Source organism: Ceratina calcarata, unplaced genomic scaffold (genome assembly GCF_001652005.2).
Source record: "Ceratina calcarata isolate Rehan_Ccalc_2016 unplaced genomic scaffold, ASM165200v1 scaffold92.2, whole genome shotgun sequence".
NCBI classification, from domain to species: Eukaryota; Metazoa; Arthropoda; class Insecta; order Hymenoptera; family Apidae; genus Ceratina; species Ceratina calcarata.
This window is the reverse complement of record NW_017180576.1, coordinates 596,776-620,906: the sequence shown is the minus strand read 5'-3', so window position 1 is coordinate 620,906 and position 24,131 is coordinate 596,776. Positions and strand designations below refer to the sequence as shown.

The window sequence follows — 24,131 nt, the reverse complement described above, 5'->3', positions numbered from 1 at the left end:
CCGTTCTCGACGTGGAACGACTCGTCAGATCTGCGGATAGACAGCGAGTAATTGCAAGTGTCATAAATGAACAGGAATGCACAATGCTTCCGTTCAGAAGGATGTGCAACGGATGGTACAACGGGTATGATACAAGAGGCTACGGTAGAAGCGGTGGTACGCACGTTCAGAAAACGATGGATTCCCTCGTGTATATCGAGAGACTCGTTCTCGCGCACGAACCTTGACGCTAATGGCATGCATTACCGCTAATAATAGTCGAGGAAGGAGGGGAAGCTCGAGAGGGATGAAAACGCGGATAAACGGGCGAGGAGGAGAAAGAAAAACGATCGGACGCATCGGGTACGCGCAGGTAGATACGAATACGTAGTACTACCACCACTAGGACCTCTCTAAAAATTCGTAATCACGAGAGGGAGAGAGAGAGAGAGAGAGAGAGAGAGAGAGAGAGAGAGAGAGAGAGAGAGAGAGAGGGACACGTACACGCTTCCTGCTCGCTCGACGAGTTTCTCGCCACCCGTTCCAACCACTAACGTCGCGCTATACTGGATTTCTTCCAATCAACTTGTATCTTTCGTTCCCATATCAAGCTGCACCGGCTCTCGTGCCATTTATCTTGCTCTCACGTCTATACGTCCGTGCAATCGTTAATTAATATACTGAATCTTTTACCTATCAGTTGAAAACAGTCGAATGTCTATTTCATGTTTACTAGATTTCAGATTCTATGCATTTACACGAAAATTGAATAAATAATTTGCAATTGTCGGATCGAACCGAGACGCTGTGAATCACATGCTCGACCCAGAGAACACGGTCAATGAACCGTGTGACCGCGGCGGTAAAATGACAAAAGAAACGAAATCTGTCCGAAATACGTTTTTCGATGCTTTTTACGCTGCGTATGAATCCGTCACAACGAACTTGCTCGCGCGACGCAAAATGGACACGATGTTTGTGCATTACCGCACATTTACGAGAACAGGTAAGTCGATAAGCGGATGAACGGAGAATATAAAGAGAGCATTGATCATCGGAATTGACCGGATGTTAAATAGAAGTTCACGGCGCGGTTAAAGTGCACGTGGAGCCTCGGTAAGATCTAGCTGGCATTTTCGCGCACGAAGAGGAAGCAAATTGGACGCGACGCTGCCGCGAAGCAACGTCGAGCAAGGGTCATCGACGCGGCTAGGCGCTGTGATCTCGAACGTGCTAACGGTATCGACTGTGGCCAGTGAATCTCCTCTCGGCGTCCTCGCTCTTTCGTCCAGAGACGATTTTCACCGAAACGACGTCCTTTACGCTCGGAGCAGGCGACAAAAAATTCTAGTACGGGTCGCACCTTGTCAAATGGAAATGTTCAGAAGAGACGGCGCCGAGTTCAAGACAGTTTCAAGAGAACGACGATAGTGGTACCGAGTTCAGACTCGATCGATTCGCGAAGCTTCGTGTCCGATCGAAAGGATCGGTAAGTACGCATCGGCACCGGGATTTTTGAAACGGCGAGAGGGCCGTTATCGGCGCGATTAACACACGGAAGACGGTGGATCGCAGGTGACGCGAGGCAGCTGGCGGCCGAGGAGGCTGATCGCACGCGCGGAGCCTGAACGGTCTATTCGCGGATCGGAAAGGTGCACGGTCATCCGAGCTAACTAGCCGTCCGTGCAAATCGTGACGCCTTCGGTCTCTCTCGCGGTCCGCGTAATCACGCCGCCGCCGTTCGCAGGGAAACGTAATAGCCGCGAGCCGACGCGAGCTCTGGACTAATTGCGATAATTGCGTTACGCGCACGTTCGCGCGAGCGATAACGAACGCGATTCGCGCGCTCGTCCTCCATTCGAGTATCGCTCGGTTCTCCCCTGCGCTCTCGTCGTCACGGCGACGAATAAACGGCGAACGAGGTGAAACGACGCGAGCCGAACCTCTTTCGATCAAATGTTAATTACCGTTTTCACGTCGAACAGATGTTTTCACGCTGAACAACGAGCCACCGTAGAAATCTTTAGACGCTCCATTGACACATTTTTTGATCATTGATCGAGCGATTAACGAATTCTGCGAACTAGAAATTTATTTATTCGTTCGATCGTGATCGTCGTTGTCGTCTCGAGGCGGTAGAAACCGCGGAACGAACAAAGCGTCGAGGAAGGGAGAGGCGATGGATCCCTCTAGGTTGCGACCCCTGCTGCTGCGGTGGCGGCGGCGGTGGCTTCTTCCTGGGGGAGCCACGACCCCTCGCACTCGGAAAATAATTCTATTAGGTTATATCGCGGTCTGCGTGAATGACGCGGTGCACGCTTCGCTCAAGGGTGGTCAGGGTGTCTGCGGTTTGTTACGCGTAACCAGCCCCCGACTCCTGTCCTATCTCTCGTCCCCACCTCTCCCTCGGCCCGCGGGGCGAATCCGCCTCGGGCTTCGCCTCGGGCTTCGCCTCGCGCTTCCTCCTAGATTGCTGCCGAATTTTATTAAGAACCCTAATTACGTCCAATCTATCGCGTTACCAGACGTCCGTACGAACTTGCTTCCCATCCTATCTCTGTCATTTATTTCTCTCGATCGAGAGATACGTAGTCGACACAGTGGAAGAACGTTCGACGTTCCAAGGAAACGACGTACACGCAATTTTTCACCGTCCACAGGCTAGTCGTATGCGTCGCTCTCCTGACTCTCTTCAAATATCGGTCGATGCTGCGCGACGCGTTTTCGACGTCGCCGCGTATGCTGGGTGCCCGGCAGTATATCTCGGTCGCGCATAAATCAGTGATGGGCGGAACCGACACGGAGAGACACCGTAGAGGTTGGAAGGAAACCCGTCTCCGTGTCTCGAAGCAACGGGGCCCCTTCGATTTATCGCGGGGTTACGGTAAAGAGATTTCGCTTGCCTTCGGATCCGAGACCCTCGCGTTTGACCCGCGATAATCGTCCTCCTTTCCTTCCGACTCCTATTTCAACGCATCTGACTATCGTTCGCGGAATCCTCGATTTCCCTCGTGTCAGCTCCGAGTCGAACGACAAGAGATCGTGGGGCCGTGTTTAATATTTTTTGCAAACTCTCATCGGGCAATTGAGAAATTCTTGTCAAACGTGATCGAGCTGTGGTAAAAGATTTCATTACTAAAATCGAGATGAAACAATCTGGTCGGCACAGTTCATTTTTTAACGACACACGTACAATCGTGTAACTCGTTTTTCCTAAACCAATGTCCCGATCTCTGTCCGTGTCGCGAATTCGATCCTTCTACAATTATGTGTACGTATGTACGTTATCTGTTGTTCGACGGAAAACGGGCCAGTGATTAGAAACAGGTGCGTTCGTTTCTGTGGGTGATAGACCAGGTTTCCGGCGCGAGTGTGTGAGCGGGATCAGAGAGATGGAACGATCGGTATGAGCGACGTAATGGAAACGCGAATCCTTTCCCGATAACACGCTTCCGGGGACGATAGAGCGAATCCGATGACGAAATCGACGCGGTCGTCGAAGCCGTTAGAAGCGGGGAGGGAGGACTCGAGTCGTGATGATAAACTGTATCGTGTACGAGAGCTCGATGCAGAATCAAAGCCGGACTGGTCAGACCCGTCCAAACGGATATCTTCAAGGATATTGGCCCGTCCTGGTTACTCGAACCGGGACGAGTCGATAACTATCCTCGGGAATTTCCATCCTAGCTAACTAATTCACCCCGACCGTCGGAAACACGCCCTTTAATCGTTCTTTACAGTATGCGATCTTAGAACAAGCACGAGATCATCGAACGTTTAAACTGATTTTTAAAACTGTCCAACAGGTCGTTATTTCTCCACATAGTTCTAAACTTTCTATTTCGCTATCAATATCGCTGCTGAAAGTCAGCGATATCGATGGAATTGAATGTCCATAAAATGGAAATGAACATGGTCGCAGATAAAGGAGACATTCAACTCTCTTAGACGGACCACCCTGTGTTTAATCGACGACGATTTCAAGCGTTTCGCAGCTGTATGTGATATGTAATTCGTATGACTGTTCAGGTTCAGTTTTCCGGACGAAACTGAGAATAATAATGAAATTAGAACGTTACGATCTCGAGCATAAATAAAATCTATACACCATTATTCTGAAATGAAGGCAGTGGCCTTCCCATTTTATGAACGGTACACCATTGAAACGCGTGAATCAGAGTAGCTCCGCGCATAAAATCATTTTACAGCGTCAGCCGTCGTAAAGTCAGGTTCGAATGGAAACTTAAGTTTAATTTCTTCGACGCAAACGTACGTTGCCGGCTGCTATAGGTTACGATTCCGTCGGTCGTGTACTGAATCGTGCAACGTGCAACATCTCGCCGCGACCAAACTGGTTTCTAGTCATTACTCGTGACCGGCTCCCCGCGCCGACTCGTCTACAGATTAAGTATACTCCATGCGTATGCACGTACGAAACTATGCACGTACGTTCACACACGGACACGGAGACGCGTACGTACGAGTAAAAGGTAGTTGGCGAATAACAGCGAAACGCATAACGCGAAACTAAGTCTTATTTCCTCTGTCCCGGCCGAACGTTTCGACTGTCGGCATCATCGCGCCATTGGCTGATCGTTACGACTGTTAACGACGGGTGTGTGTGCCAGAGCGATCTTTCAATTGCGGCGTTGTTAAAATTTCTGTAAGTGAAAAAAGAGATTCGGTCGGAAAGCGACGGTGGCCGCGATGGAAAAGTGGCGATGCGCGCGGGAAACCCACTTAACCCGTTCTTTGTCGCGTCAAAGATAGCGACCGAAACGCGAAGCCGAAAATGGCATTACTCTCTCCCCTTCCCCCACGCGCCGTGGAAAGCAATCTCGGAAGCGCGACGCGCGAGAAAAACACGCTTCCTGGCCATAAAATATTCCGGCAGGAGGCACCGCGTTATTTTCTCGCGGGCGGAGTCGGTCGCGAGAGGGGTTGGGCCAACCCTTTGTCATCGAGGCATCTTCGCTCGCGTCCTACGCTTTGATAACGACCGGAAGAGACGGGCCGAGGGGATTTAGAAAATTGCCGAATAAATCCTTCACGCCGAAGCAGCAGATACGACTTCCGGCTTGCGAGCGACGTCCGATTAGCTACGCGCTATTACGGCAACTTACAAGTTTCTATGAAATTCTCGTCAGAAGCAAACGAGTCTTTGAACGTTTCTGTACAACGTTCCTGTTTCAATCAGAATCTCCTATTCTCGTCGAATCGTATCGTAGCTCGAGCTGTACCGTCTCCAGCAGAGTTCCTTCAAATCTCTCCGTTCGTTACGGAACACAACAACGGTTAAGGATTTGGCTATACAGTCAATCCCGAAAGTTTATGTACCTTAGAAGACCTTTCTTGTAGAGGACGACGAGATCTACAATTTCTGTATAAATTTTTTTCGTTACCATTAATATTTAACGAGTTATTGACGAAAAACGAAAAAACAGTTTTTTGCAAATTACTCGTTAACTATTTACGCTAGCGAAAAACTTTTATACAGAAATTGTAGATCTCGTCGTCCTCTTTACAAAAAAGGTCCTATACAATTTTCCCGTATGTCCAACGGTTTGAGAGTTATTGGCCTAAAACGAAAATTTGGATGAAATTGAAGGGGTAGCCCTTGGAAAAATCTCGGAAAAATTGAAAATTTTTTGTTGTTGCTTATTATTAGCAATGTTCTTCCGACGTCTGATTTCTTTTAAAAAAATGCGTTTCTAAAGTGCATAAACTTTTGGGATTGACTGTATAGCCAATTCATCCTTAATAGACATTGTGTATCACCTCACTTTTGTAGTCAGTCACTGTCCTTTTTGTGTTAAAAAGTGTATCTCCGCAAACGATTACTTTACTCGGAACTGGACGTTCCACCGTGAAAATCGAGGAGGATGCGCGCTCTTGTTGGCCGATCTCGACCATTCGAAATTTCGCGTCGACGTCGAGGAATGAGAAAAAAACCACGGCGAGGGTAGCTGAAGCTCGGCAGGAAGGGGTGGCAGGGAGAAGAGACGGAGGAGGTCGCTCGCGCGGGAACGAGGATGGTCGTAGAGCGCGCTGGAGGCGAGGCCTGACATTTGGTTACTGACACTTTCACCCCGGGGTTGACGGCGGGTAACCCTTTGGCGTTACCCGCGCTCAATCACTCCATTGTCTCGAGCGGCGCTCGTTTTATGCTCGCGTCAACGCTTCATTATGGGGCCCCGGGTCCGGTCGACTTGGCTTCTATAGCCCACGTGCTCGCCACATTGTCTATCCCAAGAATATATTACGCGCCCACGCGATCTCCGTGCCGAGCGCGACGTGCCGCCGTAAGCCGTTGCTCGCTCCCTTCGAAATTCTGCCCCGAAGACACCGTCCAAAGGGCGCGAACCGGGTTTTCCGAACCCGAGAACGTCGTCCCGCGGCTCGAGAAATCTGTCTAAATCTAGTCCTACCAAATAAACTTCTCGCCGTTTATTTGGTTTCGATAAACGCCGTTACCGCCGTTCCTCGCGTCTCTGACCCAAGGCAGCCGATGGTAGACTTTCGTCGACGTTCGAAGTAGTTGGTGGAAAAGTGGAGCGTTGGTGGAGCGTCCGTTCGGACGTCGTGTTCGCGTGGTACGTCGAAAAGTGTGGAACGCGGGTAAAACGACGTTTATAAAAGCCGAGCTAGAGCATCGAGTCGAGGCTCTACTCTCTCCACTTCTCTCGATTCGCTTTTTGTCTCGCCGCGGTTCTCCGGCTGCTCGTGCTTCTTCCATGGCGTTTCGCTGCGCGTTCCTCTGTCCATCTATCTCCTCGTTCACCGTGCTCCATCCTCGTTCAACTCGTGGCACACGGCGGCCGTTCCGTTCCGTCGTTCCCCGGCCGATAGATAATTGGCGTTGCGTGCTTCGAGATAAACGGCCGTGATTGGCGAAAATAACGATTAATAATTATCCACTCGCGGGATCCAACCGCTGGCTGCCCTCTCATCTCGGATCTCTCGAGAGATCCGAGCCAACGGTCGTGCTCGTCCGAACCGGAGAGAGGCCGAGGGGAAGAGGGCAACGTCTCTTCTTTCTCTCTGCACCACCCCTACGATCACCTCCTCTCAGCTTTATCCGTCGATCGTAGAAACGACGTCGACTTCGAATTTCAACGAGAACCGGAAAGCTCGAGAATCGGAGATCTTTAGAAAGCTTCGATTCTCGTTCAGTCGTCGTCACGATTAAATCAAAACGAATCGGACGTCTCTGCCCGAGAATCCGAAGAACGATCACGTGCGAGAATCGTTCGTATCTCTTCCGGTCGTAGTACGGATGCGATGGAAACAATGAAACGTAGCGCTGATCAGCTTCACGGGTTTGGCAACGGTTTTAGTTTCCACGAGGCTGGGTCGGCCGAGCTGGGACTAAAAACGGACCGCGCAGCGAGAAAAATCGCGATCGAAACGTCGCCCCGGGACGCGCGCAGCGGTCGTAAACGATCGGCATTTTAGCTCGGTTTTTTCGGCTGTTCAAAGGGCCTCCGATCGATACGGGCGAGGAAATTAGTTGCTCGCGGATTTTCTACGGGCAAACGCTGTCTCATGTTTCTCAGAAGCAAACGACGTTTCCTTCCGTCATCCCCGATGACGCATAATCCTACCTATAAGTCAGATCTGTCGTGAAACACACGATCGAGGTGAAACGCGACGAGAGTATAATTGTTTTTTCGTTCGATCGATAGGTGCCTCGTACCGTTTCGTCCATCGTACTCCTCTTTCAATTCAACGAATCGAACTTGACGCTCGCGCGCTCTCTCAGACATCGTCTCGTATCGCTAATTCTCGATTCGCTCTGGACGTAGTAAATGGAATCCAAACAGGCGTGTCGTAGAGAAGCTACGTTCTGTCCGATCCTCCGTTCTTCTGCGAGTATGAACCTTTGCAACGACTTCGGACCTTTTAATCTTCCTCATGCACGAGTGTCTTATGAATATTTTTAAAACAAGTGACACTCGATTCTACCAGTTGTTGCCAGCGGATCTAGGTGAGAAAGCGGATAGCCGAGTTCGTGGAACGTTCGTTTGTCGAATCGAATTTACGTTACACGAAGATCGTTCGTACGAACGCATGATAAAATTCCAGTGTATATAATAATTTATTATATTCAGCGATTCGTCACGATCATCCACAGTAAGAATCCGTTTCGAACGGAACGGACAATCGCGTGATAGCGTCGTGTGACTCCGGAGGAACGGAATTGACGCGAGAATAGGCGGATGGAAAAGCGCGACGTTGAAAAACCAAAGAGACTTTCACGTACAGACGCGGAGAGAGATTAACTCTCGAATAATCCCGGTTCGTTCCGTTTCGAAACGTCACGGTTGTGCACGCGGAACTCGATAAACGAGCCGAGTGCCACGCGTTGCGATTAACTGTCATTCGCGGTTTGCCTTTGACTCCGTCCGAGTCCCACCTACGCGCGAACCGAGCGCATGCCACGACACCGTCGCTCTCCCACCGATTTTTTTCCCTCCCACCCTTGGCTGACTGACACCTCCGCTACCGTTTATCCCCCTCACACGATTCCTTAGCGGCTGAAAACAATCTCTATCACGCTCCGTCTGTTCTACTCTGCTGCTTCGTTCCGCATAAATTCCATGCGAGACGACTTGACGCTTCTATGATCCTAATCTTCGATATCAATTCGTAGAAATAAATTCGATCGAACGTTCGATGGCGCGATTTGACACGATTTCCACGCTCGAGACGTGTCTTTTCATTTTTTATGGTTCATTTTTTATACACCGGCGAGTGCCCCGCCGTGCCATGATCAGGTGTAGGTAGACCGGTGACGTAGGTCGACGATCACCCCAGAGATCGTGCACAGGGCGATCCAGAGCGAAACACGGAGACGGGAGACGAGAGAGTGGAACGAAGTTGCGAAGCCGCGACGGAAAATCAAAATACTTTCAGACCGCAATTCTAAATTCGTTCAATCTAAAAGAACGTCGACATATTTTAGACGACTCCGTAATAAGTTTCTGTGAAACGTAAACGTAGACGTACTCGTTTCGTTCGATCTCAAAGCAGAGGCTGACGATTTATATTAATCGGCTCCAGATCCAAGTGCCGGTTCGACGATCACCGGGGCGGTTTCAAGCCGTAAGAAACGAGTATGCGTGACGTGCGTGGCACAGAGGTCAGAGGGTAACCGCGGCGCGGGAACGTTTCGCGTTTTAAACGCACGCAATTCCGTAAGCACGCGCGCGGCCCCGTGCAACCAACGAGTAGTAGTACGCATCCTTCCCCAGAGACAGCCGTTATACCCGCCTTCTTTTCCCATGCGGTTCGATAAACTGGTTGCCAGCAAATGTTTCACGTTCCTCCTCTCTCTTCACTCTTTCGCCACCAATGCACGAGCATTGCCTCTTCATACCTCGCGTACAATTCTAACTTGGAGTATAGAGTCACGTGCATTTCGAGGGTAGAATTTCGAAAAATCGAAAAATCGAATAATTGTTTCTTAACCCCTTCCCGTGCCATTTAGCTCGACGAAACTATCTGTACTAATTATAAGTACTATCTGTACTAAGTATCTGTTCGCGACTCAGACTCGTGATATTTATGTTTGCCCCACGTATCTGGTCGCGAGTCAGACTCGCGATATTCATATTTGGGCAAAAATCTTCATCGCGAGTCTGAGTCGCTAAAGTACGGGAAGGGGTTAACACTCGTTTATAAACTGGTGTTTTGGCACCGGAATCAGTTCGACGTCTCGTCGGGTTGAATTTCGAAATCAAGGAGACATCGCAAAATAAAGAAAAAACACATCTCGCTATTTTTCAGATAAAATCGGCCCGACGATTTTACGTATCCGAAAGACTGTCAATTCGAAGCATTAAAGATGAGAGCCGAGTCGAGGAGGTCGAACGAACGTTGAAACAAGAGCATTATTCGGCGCAATGATTGAACGAGGCTAACTACGTATCGTACTCGTTCCGTCGACTCGATCTGCAATTCAGGGTGCAAAGTCGAGCAGTTTTTCACGATTTCATTCATTACCGATGCGCCGGGATGGGCGTCGACGCGCGACAACGAGACCCCACGGGCGGGGGTGCGAGGGAGCGGCTGCCGGGTATACGCGTAAAGGAAAAAAGCGGCGAAATCCCGGGCTGGTGTAATTGAACGACGCCCGCTCGTGACGCCGGCTCCGTGACGCGATACGATTTGATAAGTTGTGTCAACTGCTCGTTAGTTAATTGTCGGTGCGCGACACTCTGTCGCGATTCCACCGGTCCGGTCCGCTTTAACCGCGTACGTCCATACATACGCGGTACACCCTCGTTCACAAATCTTACGAGGTGTTGGCCAAGTTGACCGAGAGGGTTCAAGACGGAGAATCAACGAGTCACGAGCGTCGAGACAGTCTTTCAGACTTTTTCAGAACGTTCGTTGAAATTGTTTATATTCTACAGTTTGAAGTAGAGTCGTTTCACTGAATCCGTTTGTGCCCTCTCAACGATTTCAAACGCAATTTTATCGAAACTGTCTCTGCGCGTTCTCTCACATCGTTGCGACTGAATTTACGAGATTTCACTGATTTACTATGATCGATCTGTTTCGCATGTAAACGACGTTGCGTGTAAACGACGGTACGTACATACGTTCGTTGTCACATATTCAGCGTGAGAAAAGGGCGGCGATGCCAGTTTGCTGAAAATATCGCGACGGTCTGTGACAGTCGCAAATTTCGATAATTACTCGTAGCTCGTAAAACTTCTGAACGGAGGTGTACGCAGTCGCAACGAACCCCCGGACAACTTTGTTCACCCTTTTCGGCACCCTCCCGATGCTGGATCCTCCCCGGCGATGTACCGGCCGTTGTCCAATGAATGCCCTTCATTTCCATACTTCGCTCGACGGTCAGTGAGACCAGCTAATCAGATTATTTAACCCTCGCTCGACCCGCTTGTCCTCTCGCCGGTTACCTTCCCCCGACTTCCTCCTCCTCCTCCTCCTCCTCCTTCGTTCCATCGTACCGCGATTCCTCCGGAATTTTGACGGACTTGACGAATCGACCGTCGACGTCGTTTCTGCTCCTCGTGTTCATCTTTCCAAGTGTTCGACTTCTGTCACCGGCGACACCGGCGAATAGGAGGAAATTACTGAAAATCGCGTGAATCACCGTGGTCGTCGCCGGAATATCGTTTCGAACAATCAGGAGGAGTCGCGAGGAAAGTAGACACCGTTCCGCGTTAATGCCGACAAAAAGGAGCCTGAAAAAGGATTCTTCCCCTCGAGCCCGGGCTCCTTCTCCTCTTCCGTATCGCGCGCGTAATCTGGCCGAGGGCTAAAGATCCGACGCGACGACTCTTCCAGGGGAATCTCGTTCCAGGGGAATTAGTCGAGATTAGCATACGCTCGTTTCGCGACGCGGTAAAAACCAATTCTTCTCGGATAGGAAATAGCGAAAAGGTTTACCGGAACCAATTATTTCCGGCACATTTACTTTGACTATCCACAAACACTTCCTACGACTACGAGTATAAAAATACAGCCAACTCGACTCGATCTAACGTCGGTCTAATTAGACGACCGCGTGTAACAATGCGACTCGTACGAAATTAGCGCGCAATAAAATAACTACGCGAGATCCCGTGATTCGAAAATCAATGATAAGTTTAATGTAAACGGAACGACGTCGCAGGGAGCCGTAATAAAATGTTGGCCCGTGCGAACACGGGAAGGTGAGCATCGTCGGTGGAGCAACGGAACACGAATAAGAGCAACCGGGTACTCCGTAGACCTCCCGCTCCCCCGCGTCTTCTTCCTCTTCTTTCTTTTCTCTCGAGCATCCTATGCACTGGCCTTTAATTAATCCGATTTACATCGAGCTGCATCGGGCCTCCGGCGACCGTGACAGAACCCGGTGCGCATACCTTCCGTTACTTCCTAATGGGGCGCTCATTAGGAGGGAAATAGCCTACCGAAAACGTCCACGCTGGCCGGGTTACACGTACCGCGCGCCCTGTTCCGTCCGAAACAGAGGAGGACGCGTCCCCTCACGGGAACACCGAACCCCGTCCCGCTTCCCGACGGCCAGAAAAAGAAGCGAGAACGATTAGAACGCGCGAGAAGCGGCGCGTAATCGGTTGGCTCGAAGAACGCGCACTGGAAACTCGAAAGTCGCGTCCGAGTTCATCTCGAAAAAGTTCCATCGGAGACACGAGTAAAACGGCCGAGTAGAAACGGTAGTACACGTCGTCGGTGGAAGCAACGATTCGCGCGCGTGCCAATTGGAAGTGGAGATCGGTCCGGCACGGCAGGGACGCACGGTGTCCCCCTTGTTCCGCGCCACTGCCCGGGAACGCGCGACTTTCGGCGGTGAAGTGTCAGGCCACTGATAAGCCAAAGGCATTAATTTTACGCCGGGACCCCTTTTGCTCTCGGCGTGCTCCCTAGCCAACTAATACAATTACGTTATAACCCCATGCCGACTCGCGTTCTCCCTTCTTCCGCGGTTCACGATCTCTCTCTCTCTCTCTCTCTCTCTCTCTCTCCTCTGCCCCTTCTGGACCCGTTCGACTGCACCCACGTCGTCGTCGTCGTCGTCGTCGTCGTCGTCGTGTGGCTCTTGCCGCCACAAAATTTGTTTCGCTCAACAGACTCAAGTGGCCTCTCGACGGAGTCAGATTACGGCCACTTCGGTTCGAAAGGACCGTTCGCTCAGGCGAAGCGTCGGCCAATACGTATAAGTACATAGATATCACTTGAAACGTATGGACATTAGAACTATCGGATCTCTCTTATACTATTTTATGTCACGTTCAGTGCCGATCGGTTCAGTAGTTTTAGCGTTAAAATCCAAGTCCGACCGTTCGAAACGTTCCGTCGTCGGTAGCGGTGGCGAAGAAGTCGGGCTCGACTATGTAGGATCTTTACACGTTCGTCGAAGGAATACCGTGGAGGTCGACGGGTTTCGCGATCCTCCGCAATCGGATCGCAATTACGAGAATTCGTCGAACGGGAGATGCCTAAGCGGAATAAATAGGTTCGGGCTCGGAGCGACGTAAAACCGAAGAAGGCGCGTCGAGCGTGACGAATCTCGTTGGCAGAGCCGATACCTCAGGACCCCGAGAGATGTTCCTGATTGAGAACTTCGGGAAGGAGAGACGGGTGGTGTGTGCCGGATCGCGACACACGCGCCGCGCGCACATATGAGAAAAAACGATGCCGCGTATCGAAGCGTGGAGGGAAAAATTGGATCGGTCACGGACACGTGGTACCGTGGCACGAGCTCGAAAAAGAACCCCCGACCCCGCCTCTTCTTCGTTTTCCTCTCTCTCTCTCTCTCTCTCTCTCTCTCTCTCTCTCTCGCTCTCTGTCACCCGCGTACACCACCCTTCAGAAGTTTCATCGTCTAGCAAAAAGCCCGACAGATATTCCGAAGTAACCGACAGATCATGCTCATACACGAGAATCGTAATCGGTCCACTGAAAAAAATCTATTAACGGCAACGCGATTTCTACGTTTCTCTAATTATGTATCATCATAGCTACGTCTGTTCATCTCACTTCTCGCGTCACATTATTTACCGTACGATGAGATATGTCGTTGGACGGGTCAATGGAAGAATGGTGTGTAAAGAAGATATAAAAAGTTCGTTCAGTATCGTTAAAATTGTACTTCTACCGATACTAAACGGTAGAAAACAAATTGATGGCGAATGTAGAAACAGGTTTGTTTCGTATGAAAATCTGATCGTGCCACGACTTCTGGAGAGGGATGTACTCAACTGTTTCCCTTTTTCTATCGGATTTCTCTCGCTCTCTCGCGGCATCATCACCGACCCGCGCCCCTCCCCCCACTGGTCTTTCCTCTTTATTGCTCCCGTTCTTTCCTCGGTTTCTTCCGCGGCGACCCCCTTAGACGGCCCTAAAGCGGTGCACGCGGTTAGGGGATGCTGACTCATACGGAGGCCAGAGTCGACTCGGCTATGCCGCGTAGCGGATACATGGCGTGTCACCCCGAATATTATTCGGCCGCCTGACAGCGCAATCTGTGAATGCGTGATATCGTCTGTCGCGGTGGTGCCGCCGACTGACTCTATGTATACGCGTACGACTACGACGATGACGACGACGGTTACGCCCGGCATGTGCGTTCACAAATGCCACCAATGACCAACGGAGTGACCAACCCCAAACCTCGACCGTCAATTCCCTTCACGGATCTCTTTGCACAGTCTCGCGAATACGGCTCAATTTCAATCTTGTTCCACGGTCACCGTTAAACCGTGAATTTTATGCACACGTATGGTAGATCTGCAGAAAACATGAGAACATAGGCTCGGTTTTAATGGCCACGATTAAGATTGACCACGATGAAATGAGGACGAAAGGAGACCAGGTCGAGAAAAGAAATTGGATATTTGTTTAATCCAGGAATTCGGATTCAGGAATCAAAAGATCTGACTCGGCGTGCTGCCTAACGTCGACTCGGTTTAATAGGAGGATTCTCGCAACGATAACAGAGACGTAGCATCGTCGAGAATAGGTGGCGAGGGAGGCGCAAACGAAGGGTGCGACGGCCCGAGAGGGAGACACGCGTGCGGTCTGTCGCATATTTAACGGCATCCCGTGTCAAACGGGGCCATAAAACACGGTTGCGCCTGAATAAATTCCTTCGGGACGGACAAACGCGGTTCCCCGTCCGTTTCTTTCGGGAATCGCTCGCATTCGTTAAGGAGAACGTGGCCGATCGTGGACCGCGCTATAATTCTATGACAGTAAGTTTGTTGCGCTTGGAATCTGAAACGCTCTTTCTTGGAACGTGCCCACTGTGACAATTGGTAAATACGTAGAGTGAAACGTGTCTCTTACGATGTTCAACGAATAAAACCGGGGCGTACATTTTCGTTCTTCACACTTTAATCGTTATAATGAATCGCAAAGTAATTGTCGATGGAAGAAAAAGACGTTCGCGGAGCTCGTCCGCAGCGTTTCTCTCTTTTCCATGGAATTTCGAATTCCCGAAAGTTCTTACCAAGGAGGAGCGGTCGTTCTTTTGTAGGAGCGCGATCCTTTTCTTCGGGTCAACGAAGATCACGGCTCGAGGAGCGGTGCCAGTAAGTGAACGAGCGTCGGTCGTTTTTTCAACGGGAGCTCCCGGGGTCGTTAGCGTCGTTGTATAGGCTCTAAATTAAGAACGAACGCGATCCGAATTTGTTGCGCGTGCCAATTTGCACGTTCGTTCGTTTGCCTCAGCAGCGGACAGCGGAGCCCTTCGCCGAAAAATTCCGTGCCCAAAAGACGCGTGAAAAGTATCATCGTGCCCGTCTCATACCGAATCGTTGAACGGATTCAGGACAGCAAATAGATGTGAAACACCCGGTACACTTATCGCACACGACGTTCCAATGGGAGATACACCGTTGGTACGATAAAACGTTGAGACGGGTGTTGGTCCGATTCGTAGAACCACATGTTTCACGTAACGTAGGTTCTACCGCGTTCACAGATTTCAGGTCGATACGTTGGTTCGTGGGTTCTGGAGGTTACAGAGCCGTTTTCGGGGTAGGAGATATCGGTCACCCTTTGGTTTCCGTGGTTCATCGGATGAAAAGGATGGCCTTTGTTTCGCGGGCGGCGTCGCCGGCCGATATCACGAGCGAGCGAGTTTTCGGGGCAGCGGCGGCGGCGGCGGGACGGAAATGCGGACGGAAAAGCTCGACTGTGGTTCTGCGTCGCGACTAGGTTAAGCGACGGCCGCGCGAGATTCCAGGGTTTGGGGGGTCGTGGGTTCGTTTCGGCCTCGGACGTCGATAAGCGACTCGCACCGTCCGACGGTCACGTGGCCCCCACCCTCTCGCCGTTCCCCATGGCCGCGGCGTCCCGTCGTTTATATTAAACTCCGAGGTTAATACCGTGGCTTACTCTAATACCGGGGCAACCCTTTGCCCTGTGATACGACGATAAGGGTTACGCTACCGACCGCGCTCTACCAACTTCCTCCTGTTACGATCGGCTGAATCGACTCGCCGCGTCTTCTCTCCCTTACCCGCGACCCTCTCTTTCGTACGAAAATTCAAGATACACACATCTTCAGAATTCATTTTAATCGCTCGAACAATAACATTTGTCTCTTCACGCGCCATCAACTAAGATGCAATTACAACGATACAACGTTCGACCGAACGCGATAAATTAATTTGCCATTGTGAAACCAGGGAGGAGCGTCGTATCGTTGAATCGTTGAATTTTATTCGGTGGCTCGGAGTAGGTTTCTCGTAGACGAAGCCGAGCCGAGAGGAATGAAACGGGAACGAGAGCATTCGAGGGGTATGAGTGGCGATAGGAAGGGGAGAAAGCGCGCGTTATCTGCTCGGCCGGGACCACGATCCTCTCGCGGTTCTCTCCTCTATCGCGGCCGCATTGTTGCTCGAGCGTTGAGTCGAGCCGGGGTCGCGTTCCCCAACCCTTGACTCTCAGCGTTACCCATTTTCCTTTTATTATCTGCCCTCTTTGCATCCGCGCGTCGTCGTTCCGCTTCGTGCCGATCGAAACCACAGATGACGCCTCGCGAGACCTTGATTCTCCTCTCTGACTCGCTAAGAGACAGATCGTGACACCCGCTCTTACGCGCGTTTTCTCTCCATCATCGCCTTTTCCCCGAATGCACACCGTCCCGAGCCTTTTTTTTATCGTTACTCAATTCTTTGTGAATCGAGCGATTGAAGTCGAGCGGATCGGCAGTCGTATACAGTGTCGTTCGCGAATATGCAGTTCGCGAGTCAGTGGTCTTATTTCGAATTGGATAACGATCGAGAATGTCAGAACGACGCGGGACGTTACTCTATGAAAAGTTACGGCACGATGGCTTGGTATTTGGATTTACAAATCGAATACCAATACGTCTAATTCAGCGTTCAATTTTAATTCTTAAGAGACGAAAGGATTCGTAAATATATAACGGTTTGTAAAGAAGAACGTCTGATTATTTCAGAATGAAACGATCAATTGGAAAGAAGAAGAATGGATCAAGCAATTGTATTTCGAGTCACTCGGTTGACCGACCGTTCTCACCGTTGTTGATAGCGAGCTATCTCGTCTCGCTAACTTGTTGATCGGCGCGTGTTCGGTCGGCGAAGGGATCCACGGGGTGGGTGGCCGAACGTGCGTACGCGCGAGCCATCACAGAGAAAGAGAGAGAGAAGCAGGAGAAAGAGAAAGAGGACGAGGAGGAGCGGGCCGAACGTTCAGGTTTTTTAGGGGGAGCCTCTACTCGTTGTAGATACGAGACAACCGGCTATTTATTTCCGTGCTATATGGCCGTGCTTAGCTCGGTTTAGCTTATGCTAATGCCCCGTTTCTCGAGCTTTCTCCTCCCGCTCTCCTTTTTTCTGTCCGGAGGATCCTCTTGGCTCGGTTCCGTTCTCGTTTCTTTTCTCTGCTCCCAGAGGGTCCGTGCGTGGATACCCTCGGGACCCTCTGCCACCCTGTCCGTGTCCGTGTCTCCTCGTCGCGGCACGCAGATTCCCCGGAGATACGCGAGCCCGGACGCGACTCTCTTGCGTAACGGTAACCAGATCTCGACGTTATCGCGATCTCCCATCCAGCAGAAATAAATCGATGAATCGTCGACGTTTTAATACGACGTTGTTCCAGAATTACTTCCAGCATCGTTCCAATTTTATCTATACGTATCGTTACAGCGATTTTAAATCGATTTTACACAATAATTTTGACTACATTCTTAAATGGACTCTGGTACATCTCGATGGCAGTCCTAAATTCTGTGACAAGAGAACAGGCTTTTCGATCTTCTAACTACGATCAGTTTGCTATTTCCATAGATAAGTAGAGAACGAAACGGGCACTAGAACTCGTGACGAGATCGAACTGGAAAGAGTAACGTGCTTACATCCGTCGACGTGATAATTTTATATTTATACATTGTAATTTATGATCACGGCGAATGCTTTCGAGGGTCGAACGTGTGCTCGACGCTCGACGCTCGACGCTCGACGCTCGAAGAGCTGCAAGCGTCTTTTTTCCACCTGCAATCGTGGATGCACGTCTAATTGTTCGGATAAAACGGTGGAACGAGGGCATAGTGCATAAAGTACGTTTAGCTGGCTAGATCAGTCGTTGCAAACGGTTCGGCTTTCTCCTCGCGTATACCCTGTGACTCGCGCGAACATCGTTTTTCATTCGTCTCTCTCCAACATTTGATTCGACTTTGTCTCGTGCATCGACGACACGTCGTAAGACGTATCTGATAACAATTATGTAATTAAGACGTATCTAAGAAATTTCGATACCCTCTACGCTCTGTTCGGTGATCGGCCCGACAAAATTTAAAAAGCAGATCCTTTTTACGTATCACGACGTCTCCTCGGAACGTCTTTTTTCACCTGGTAAAGACACCTGACAAACACGCTTTAGCTAACTCGCTGCGTCGAGTGGGATCGAAATGAACGTCGAGTAAGAAGAATCGGACAGGCTCTCCGGCGAGTGAACAAAGAGGAAAGTGATCCAAGTAATTGGAGTTATCCTCGGTCACCCCGTAGAGCGGCGGAGATGCAGATATATTTATGCGGCAGGGCATTACTGCGAGCGGCGGTTACCTACGTGTATCTCGATGGGAAACACTCCCACGATTATGTGGCATGCGATGCAATTCCCTTTGCCTCGCGGTTGCCCGCCGGTGAGCAACCGTATTCAAGACCCACGTACTCGCTACCACGAGCTCTTCGTTTCCACCGGCCCCCGCGAATCGCTCATTAACGACATAATTAATTACACCTTCGGCAACGATGCGTTCTTCGTTTCAAAGGGCCGTTTCACTGCTACATCCTCCAAAAACGTCTCTTCAATTTGTGGATCGAAACAACCAAGTGAGAATCGTCGTGAAGAATTAAAAATTGTTACACGTAATATCTGAGAATTCCCAACGATCTTTAAAAACGGACGGACATTTCATTGGCTGTCCAATCGCAAATTTTGATCGTTAAACAGTGACGCTCGAGCATCGGACGGCACGGATGTACGTATCTCGCGGTTGGACACTGCGAGAGGGCTGATAAAGTGCACCGTGAAACGGACTGACAATAACGGGGACACCGCGGAGACGCGAGGAGAAAGTAAGAGCAGGAGTCGTGGCTCGCTCCGACTTGGACTCCACGAACCGATATAACCTATTATACATACATACATACGTATGTATTCGTTCCTGTTCGGGGAGCAACCGGATTTCGTCTCACCGATGTACAATCCTTAACGCTACGGCTAAAAATCGAATCCCGGCTGGAAATTACTGATTCTTAATAGAGGGAGGCGTACACTCGTGCGTAACACGTTTCGGTTTCCATTCTTTCGCACGACATTGGACTCGTCCTATCCTCGTACCGTCTATTACTCGTTAAATGAAAGGAATGTTGGAAAAGTTGGTCGAACAAAAATTAAACACGTACGATCGTTTCTCATTAGCAGCTATAAGAGATTAGTAATTGTAACAGACGTTAAAATTAATTAATTAAACATCTGCATTTTCCTCTCGCTAACGTTTAAACACCGTTCGTTCGAGAGGTTGTATAAAATCCCGAGCACTCGGCGGTGTAAGTGTAGCATCGGTAGGCAAATGGACACCGGAGGACGGTTGAAATGTCGGTCGTTGCCGGATCAAAGAGGGGAGACAGAGGGAGAGTGGGAGAGAGGTAACCCAAATCGAAGGGAAATCCACTAGCGGCGGGAATAACGTTCATCTACTCTACTCTTCTGGTGTCCCCGATACCCCCGCGTCGTACGGGACGGCGCGTTATTGACGCGTTTATCGTTGTCCGTCATTATCGCCCGCCGTCGTTCCGCGCTCACCTGTTAACCCCGGATAATTTATCGACGCTCTCGAAACGTCACGTCGTCGGTCGGAGAAACGAGAATCCGCGAGAAAAGCTTCGTTCACACCGACAGACGTGTGCAGAGACAGACACGCAGTGGCAGTCTTCGTAGGTCGAGAAACTTTCGTTGAAAAGAATATCGACGCTGGCCCGTCGGTTTCTTCTTCGAAGAGCGAAAGGCAGCCAGCACGGAGGCGGTCGGATAGAGAGAGAGAAGAAGAGAAACGTCGAACAAGATTTCCGAGTCTTCTTTTAGGATCGGTATCAAACGTCAACTTTTGCTTGGAACAACACGTTGTTGGTAACGAGTAGTTGCAATTCTGCGTACACGCTGGTAGCAATCTTAAATTGTCTCCGTCGAACAATTCCAAACGAACTGCATTGAAAACATCGTACATTGATATGAAGAGTCACCGCAATTCTATATATATAACGTGACAATTCTAAATTCTATAGACGAACCTCATACAAAGGAGACGGATCGCATACTCTTTCGCTGTACTATTTCGGTCCACGAACAAAATAAGAGAATGGGTGTTTTATGAAAACGATAAATCTGAAGAACACAGGAGCGAGGTGAGATCGGGATGTGAGTGGGACGATAGAATGCGCGAGACGACGACGACGACGACGACGACGTTCGCCGCGTTACGGTCTAATCAGCGTCTATCACGCGTGGCCCATGGAGAGTTTCTCTAGAACCGTTCTCCGGCTCTCGCTTCCGCGATTCGACGATGCTGAAACACGACTCGATGCCCGTCAGAGATATCGGAGATTCCCGGCTTCGACGATCGATCCTCTTACACAGAAACTACCTTTGCCCGTACGGATACACACCGTGTCCGCAGGCATATCAAACGTTAAACAGTATTGGAAACGACGACGACGTTTTATCCAACTAGTGAAATGGAAAATATTCGATTTGACGTCGTGCGCAGTTCACCAAGAAGTATCGTTTACAGAGATTTAACGTTAACGATAAAAATCCGCTTCTCCCTCTACCGCGAGACGTGAAAAAGAATTATATGAAATCGAACTGAATCAAGAACGGCGTAAGACGCGAGAAGGCGACGAAATTAGACGTAAAATCAGACGCCACCAGGCTCCACTGAATTCAGTCGTTTAAGATCGTACGTGAAGTGAACGTCGACGATTCTTCGATTCCTATCACGGGCACCACGTCGTACACACTTTGTCACGTTCGTTTGACGATCGTTCACGGTCAGGGTGATTTTCCTCGAGAAATGGAAAAAGGGCTAGACAATTATCGGGAACCTTGGCGACCGGACCGTTTAACGCGTTTAAACGCGGGGTGGCGGTGACGCGTCTACTCGTCGGATCGTGATAACCATCCCGTGATAAATATCGCGCAACATTATCGTTAATGATCGTTGAACGGTTCCACGATGTTTCGTACGTACGCGCGTTCACACGTAAAGCCGGGTATTCATCTGAGCACGAATGCGAACGAGGCAAGGCGAGTCCGAACAAATGCCTCGTTTTGTCTCGTTTGTAAAATTTTTCTTCGCGAATGAAGTCTGCCGAGGCAACGAACGAGACAGTGATCCACAGCGAACGCAGTGAACGATGATCCAGCGAGATAGGCAAGGTACGTGGAACGTACACGAATGCCGTCCATACGTAACCAAATTTTTCTTTGAAGTACCGACTCCGATCGGCTCGGGTCCCGAATGCCTCAGTCTGTGCGGCGAACAGCCGAATGCAGTTTGCCGCGCCTCGGTTACACGTCCACATATGTATGCTCGTTCGGCCTCGCCTTGCCTCGTTCGCATTCGTGCTCAGATGAATACCCGGCTTTANTGTATGAAGTATGCAACCAACAACCATACTGACAAGTATTGCACCGACTTTACAGTTTACACACGATACATTTCGTACAGCGTATCGATCACGGAACATTTCTACAAAGTGAATTGATCCTCTGAAAGCAGGTATCGCGTCTCGTGCATTTCTAAAAAAAAAATTCTACAGAATACGCGCGTTGTCAATTTCAAAGGATAAAAGAGGCTTTGTTCTACGAATCGATGGTAAAAATAATTTTGCATAAAAGTCCGCGACCTACTTATCACGGAGCACAATAGAGAGGCGGACAGCGAATTTTGAACGACCGAACGACCAAAGGGTGTATGGTCATCGTATTCATCGTGCCCTCGTCTCTGTAAACGGGATGTGACAGCAGCGGGGTAGCGATAACATCTCGTTTCACCGTCGATTAGACGAAGCTGCGAACGAGCGGCGGCGCGTCAAGAGACCGTGGACTTCTTCCGGCGGAACCGGCCGCTATCGTGTCCCTTTCTAAGCTTCTCTAAGCTCGCCAGGGAGGATCGACGAGCGCGCGAGTTGTCACGGTACACGCGTTGCCTCGCGATAGCGTCCGTACCAACCGCCACGGACGGCCTGTCCGATTTCAGCAAAATTCGACGACGTCTCCAAGTCTTGTCAACGATGCCCGTTCAAACCGTCCCCCTCTTCACCCGTTCGCAATTTTACTTCCCCAGACACTATGAGCGAAGCCACGGAATGCGCGCGAAACTGGTTCGAACTTCTATTCACAACAAGTCCGACCAGAATTTATTTCTACACCTAATACGTCGATTGGACAATAGTTTATGGACACGTATCTCGTTCGTCTGCGGTGTTAATCGATCGGCCAGTGACTCATGAACAGCGTGTAGGCATTTTTTCAATTTTTGAAGCGAACGCGTTCAGACTATCCGCGGTACGCGTTCGCGTTCTAAACTCTAAAATGGTACGCGTTGGCAGCCGCGGCTGTTTCTGCTAACGAATCTGCATACGTTACGTTTAAAAGCGCGAGTTTGTACAGTCGTAATACCGTAGCTGCTGACGGCTCATAAATCTTGCGCGATTCTTTTGCACGGGGACTTTGCACTCGCTGAATGTTAATAACTGATAATAATAGATAATGTCTCGGTGAGCAACGCTCGGCACGCGTTCACAGGCCACGTACACTCATATTGGCTCGTTCTCTCAACACCGACCATTGGTATCTTCTAATTTTCAATTAAAATTAAATCAGGGTCTCTCGTCGTGAAAACCATATCGTTTCGTGTGCTCAATATGATCTCGAGCGAGATCACCGATCGTCGGAGAGCTACCGACGCGGTCGATGTTCGCGCCCAATGTTTCGTCTCCGCGGCGACAGCGCGTAAAAACGATCAACGCGGGGGGTACGACTCACCGGTGGTGAAGAGGACGATGGCTTTGAGGCAGCTGTACTCCGCGGAGTCGACGTGCAGAGCTTTCAGCTTCTCCACCTGTTCCTGGAAGATCCTGATGTGGTCCATGAAGGCGACGACGCGATCCGCGGCCATCGGCGACGCGTGGAGTCCCGCCGCGGCCAGTAACGGCGCCACGTGGAGGGGCATCGAGCACTGGCTCGCGTTCAGCACGAACAGCTCGCTCCAAACTAGCCTCAGCAGGGCTACCTGGTCCGTCACCTGAAGGTCCGGGAAGAACGGTATGTTCCTGGCCCATTCGACCGCCGAGAACAGCAGCCTGGCCGCCAGCTCGCAGATGTTGTCGATTCCCATGATGTTGTTCGGTTGCATACACTGGCCGTACCGCGAGGTCGGGTACGGTTCCGCCCTCAGGAGCAGGCTTATGTACGAGGAGAGGTACGAGTGGCCGTTGAGGCCGGCGCACGCGACCGCGTCGCCGTTCGTCAGGGCGAACTGGCCCGGGAGGCCCGGCAGCGACGGCTGCGACGGCGGCACCCGGCCCCTTTGCACCGCTGCAACAGACAAACGGACTACCATCAATCGATCATCCCTTTTCTTCAATCTTCCTACTCGCTCTCTTTGTCGCGATTAAGCTTGCTTTCCGATTACTCGCGAACAACCGAATAAACCGCGTCGTCACCGCTCTAGTAGTTCCAGCCTTCAACACCGTTTCACCAGAGAGAAAAACAGTTTGCACTCAGGCGCTCGTTCGTTTCATTAGAACCGACGAGTGTCTCGATGCTATGATCGTGTGCACCTTCCTAATCCGTAGCGAGTGAGAGACGAGACGGGAACAGTTTGCAGTAGGATCAAACGAAAGAGAGTTACGAAAGGTACGAAGACCGCGCGTCGCGGAGCACCGCGGGCAGGATCGCAGACGGAAGAGAACAAGGACTGCTGGTGAGAGAGACAGAGATGCACGTTAGGCGAGCGTGACCTCTCCGTGTGTCGTCCGGCGTAAACGGGACGAGAGAGAGAGAGAGAGAGAGAGAGAGAGAGAGAGAGAGAAAGAGAGACGATACGGAAATCTTAATAGCATCGACTCGCGGCA

The 24,131-nt window shown here is 50.4% G+C and overlaps 1 protein-coding gene across 3 annotated transcripts in view; it reads right to left on the bottom strand.

Moving 5' to 3' along the window:
- Nucleotides 1-24,131, bottom strand: part of svp (COUP transcription factor 2) — a 72,228-nt gene that overhangs the window by 18,386 nt on the left and 29,711 nt on the right. For 2 of the 3 annotated variants that reach the window (XM_018035772.2, XM_018035774.2), the window contains exon 3: nt 23,041-23,610. In XM_018035772.2, the coding sequence (XP_017891261.2) occupies nt 23,041-23,610 (570 nt within the window). The remainder of the gene's footprint in view (nt 1-23,040; nt 23,611-24,131) is intronic. The other variant, XM_018035773.2, reaches the window with a different exon arrangement.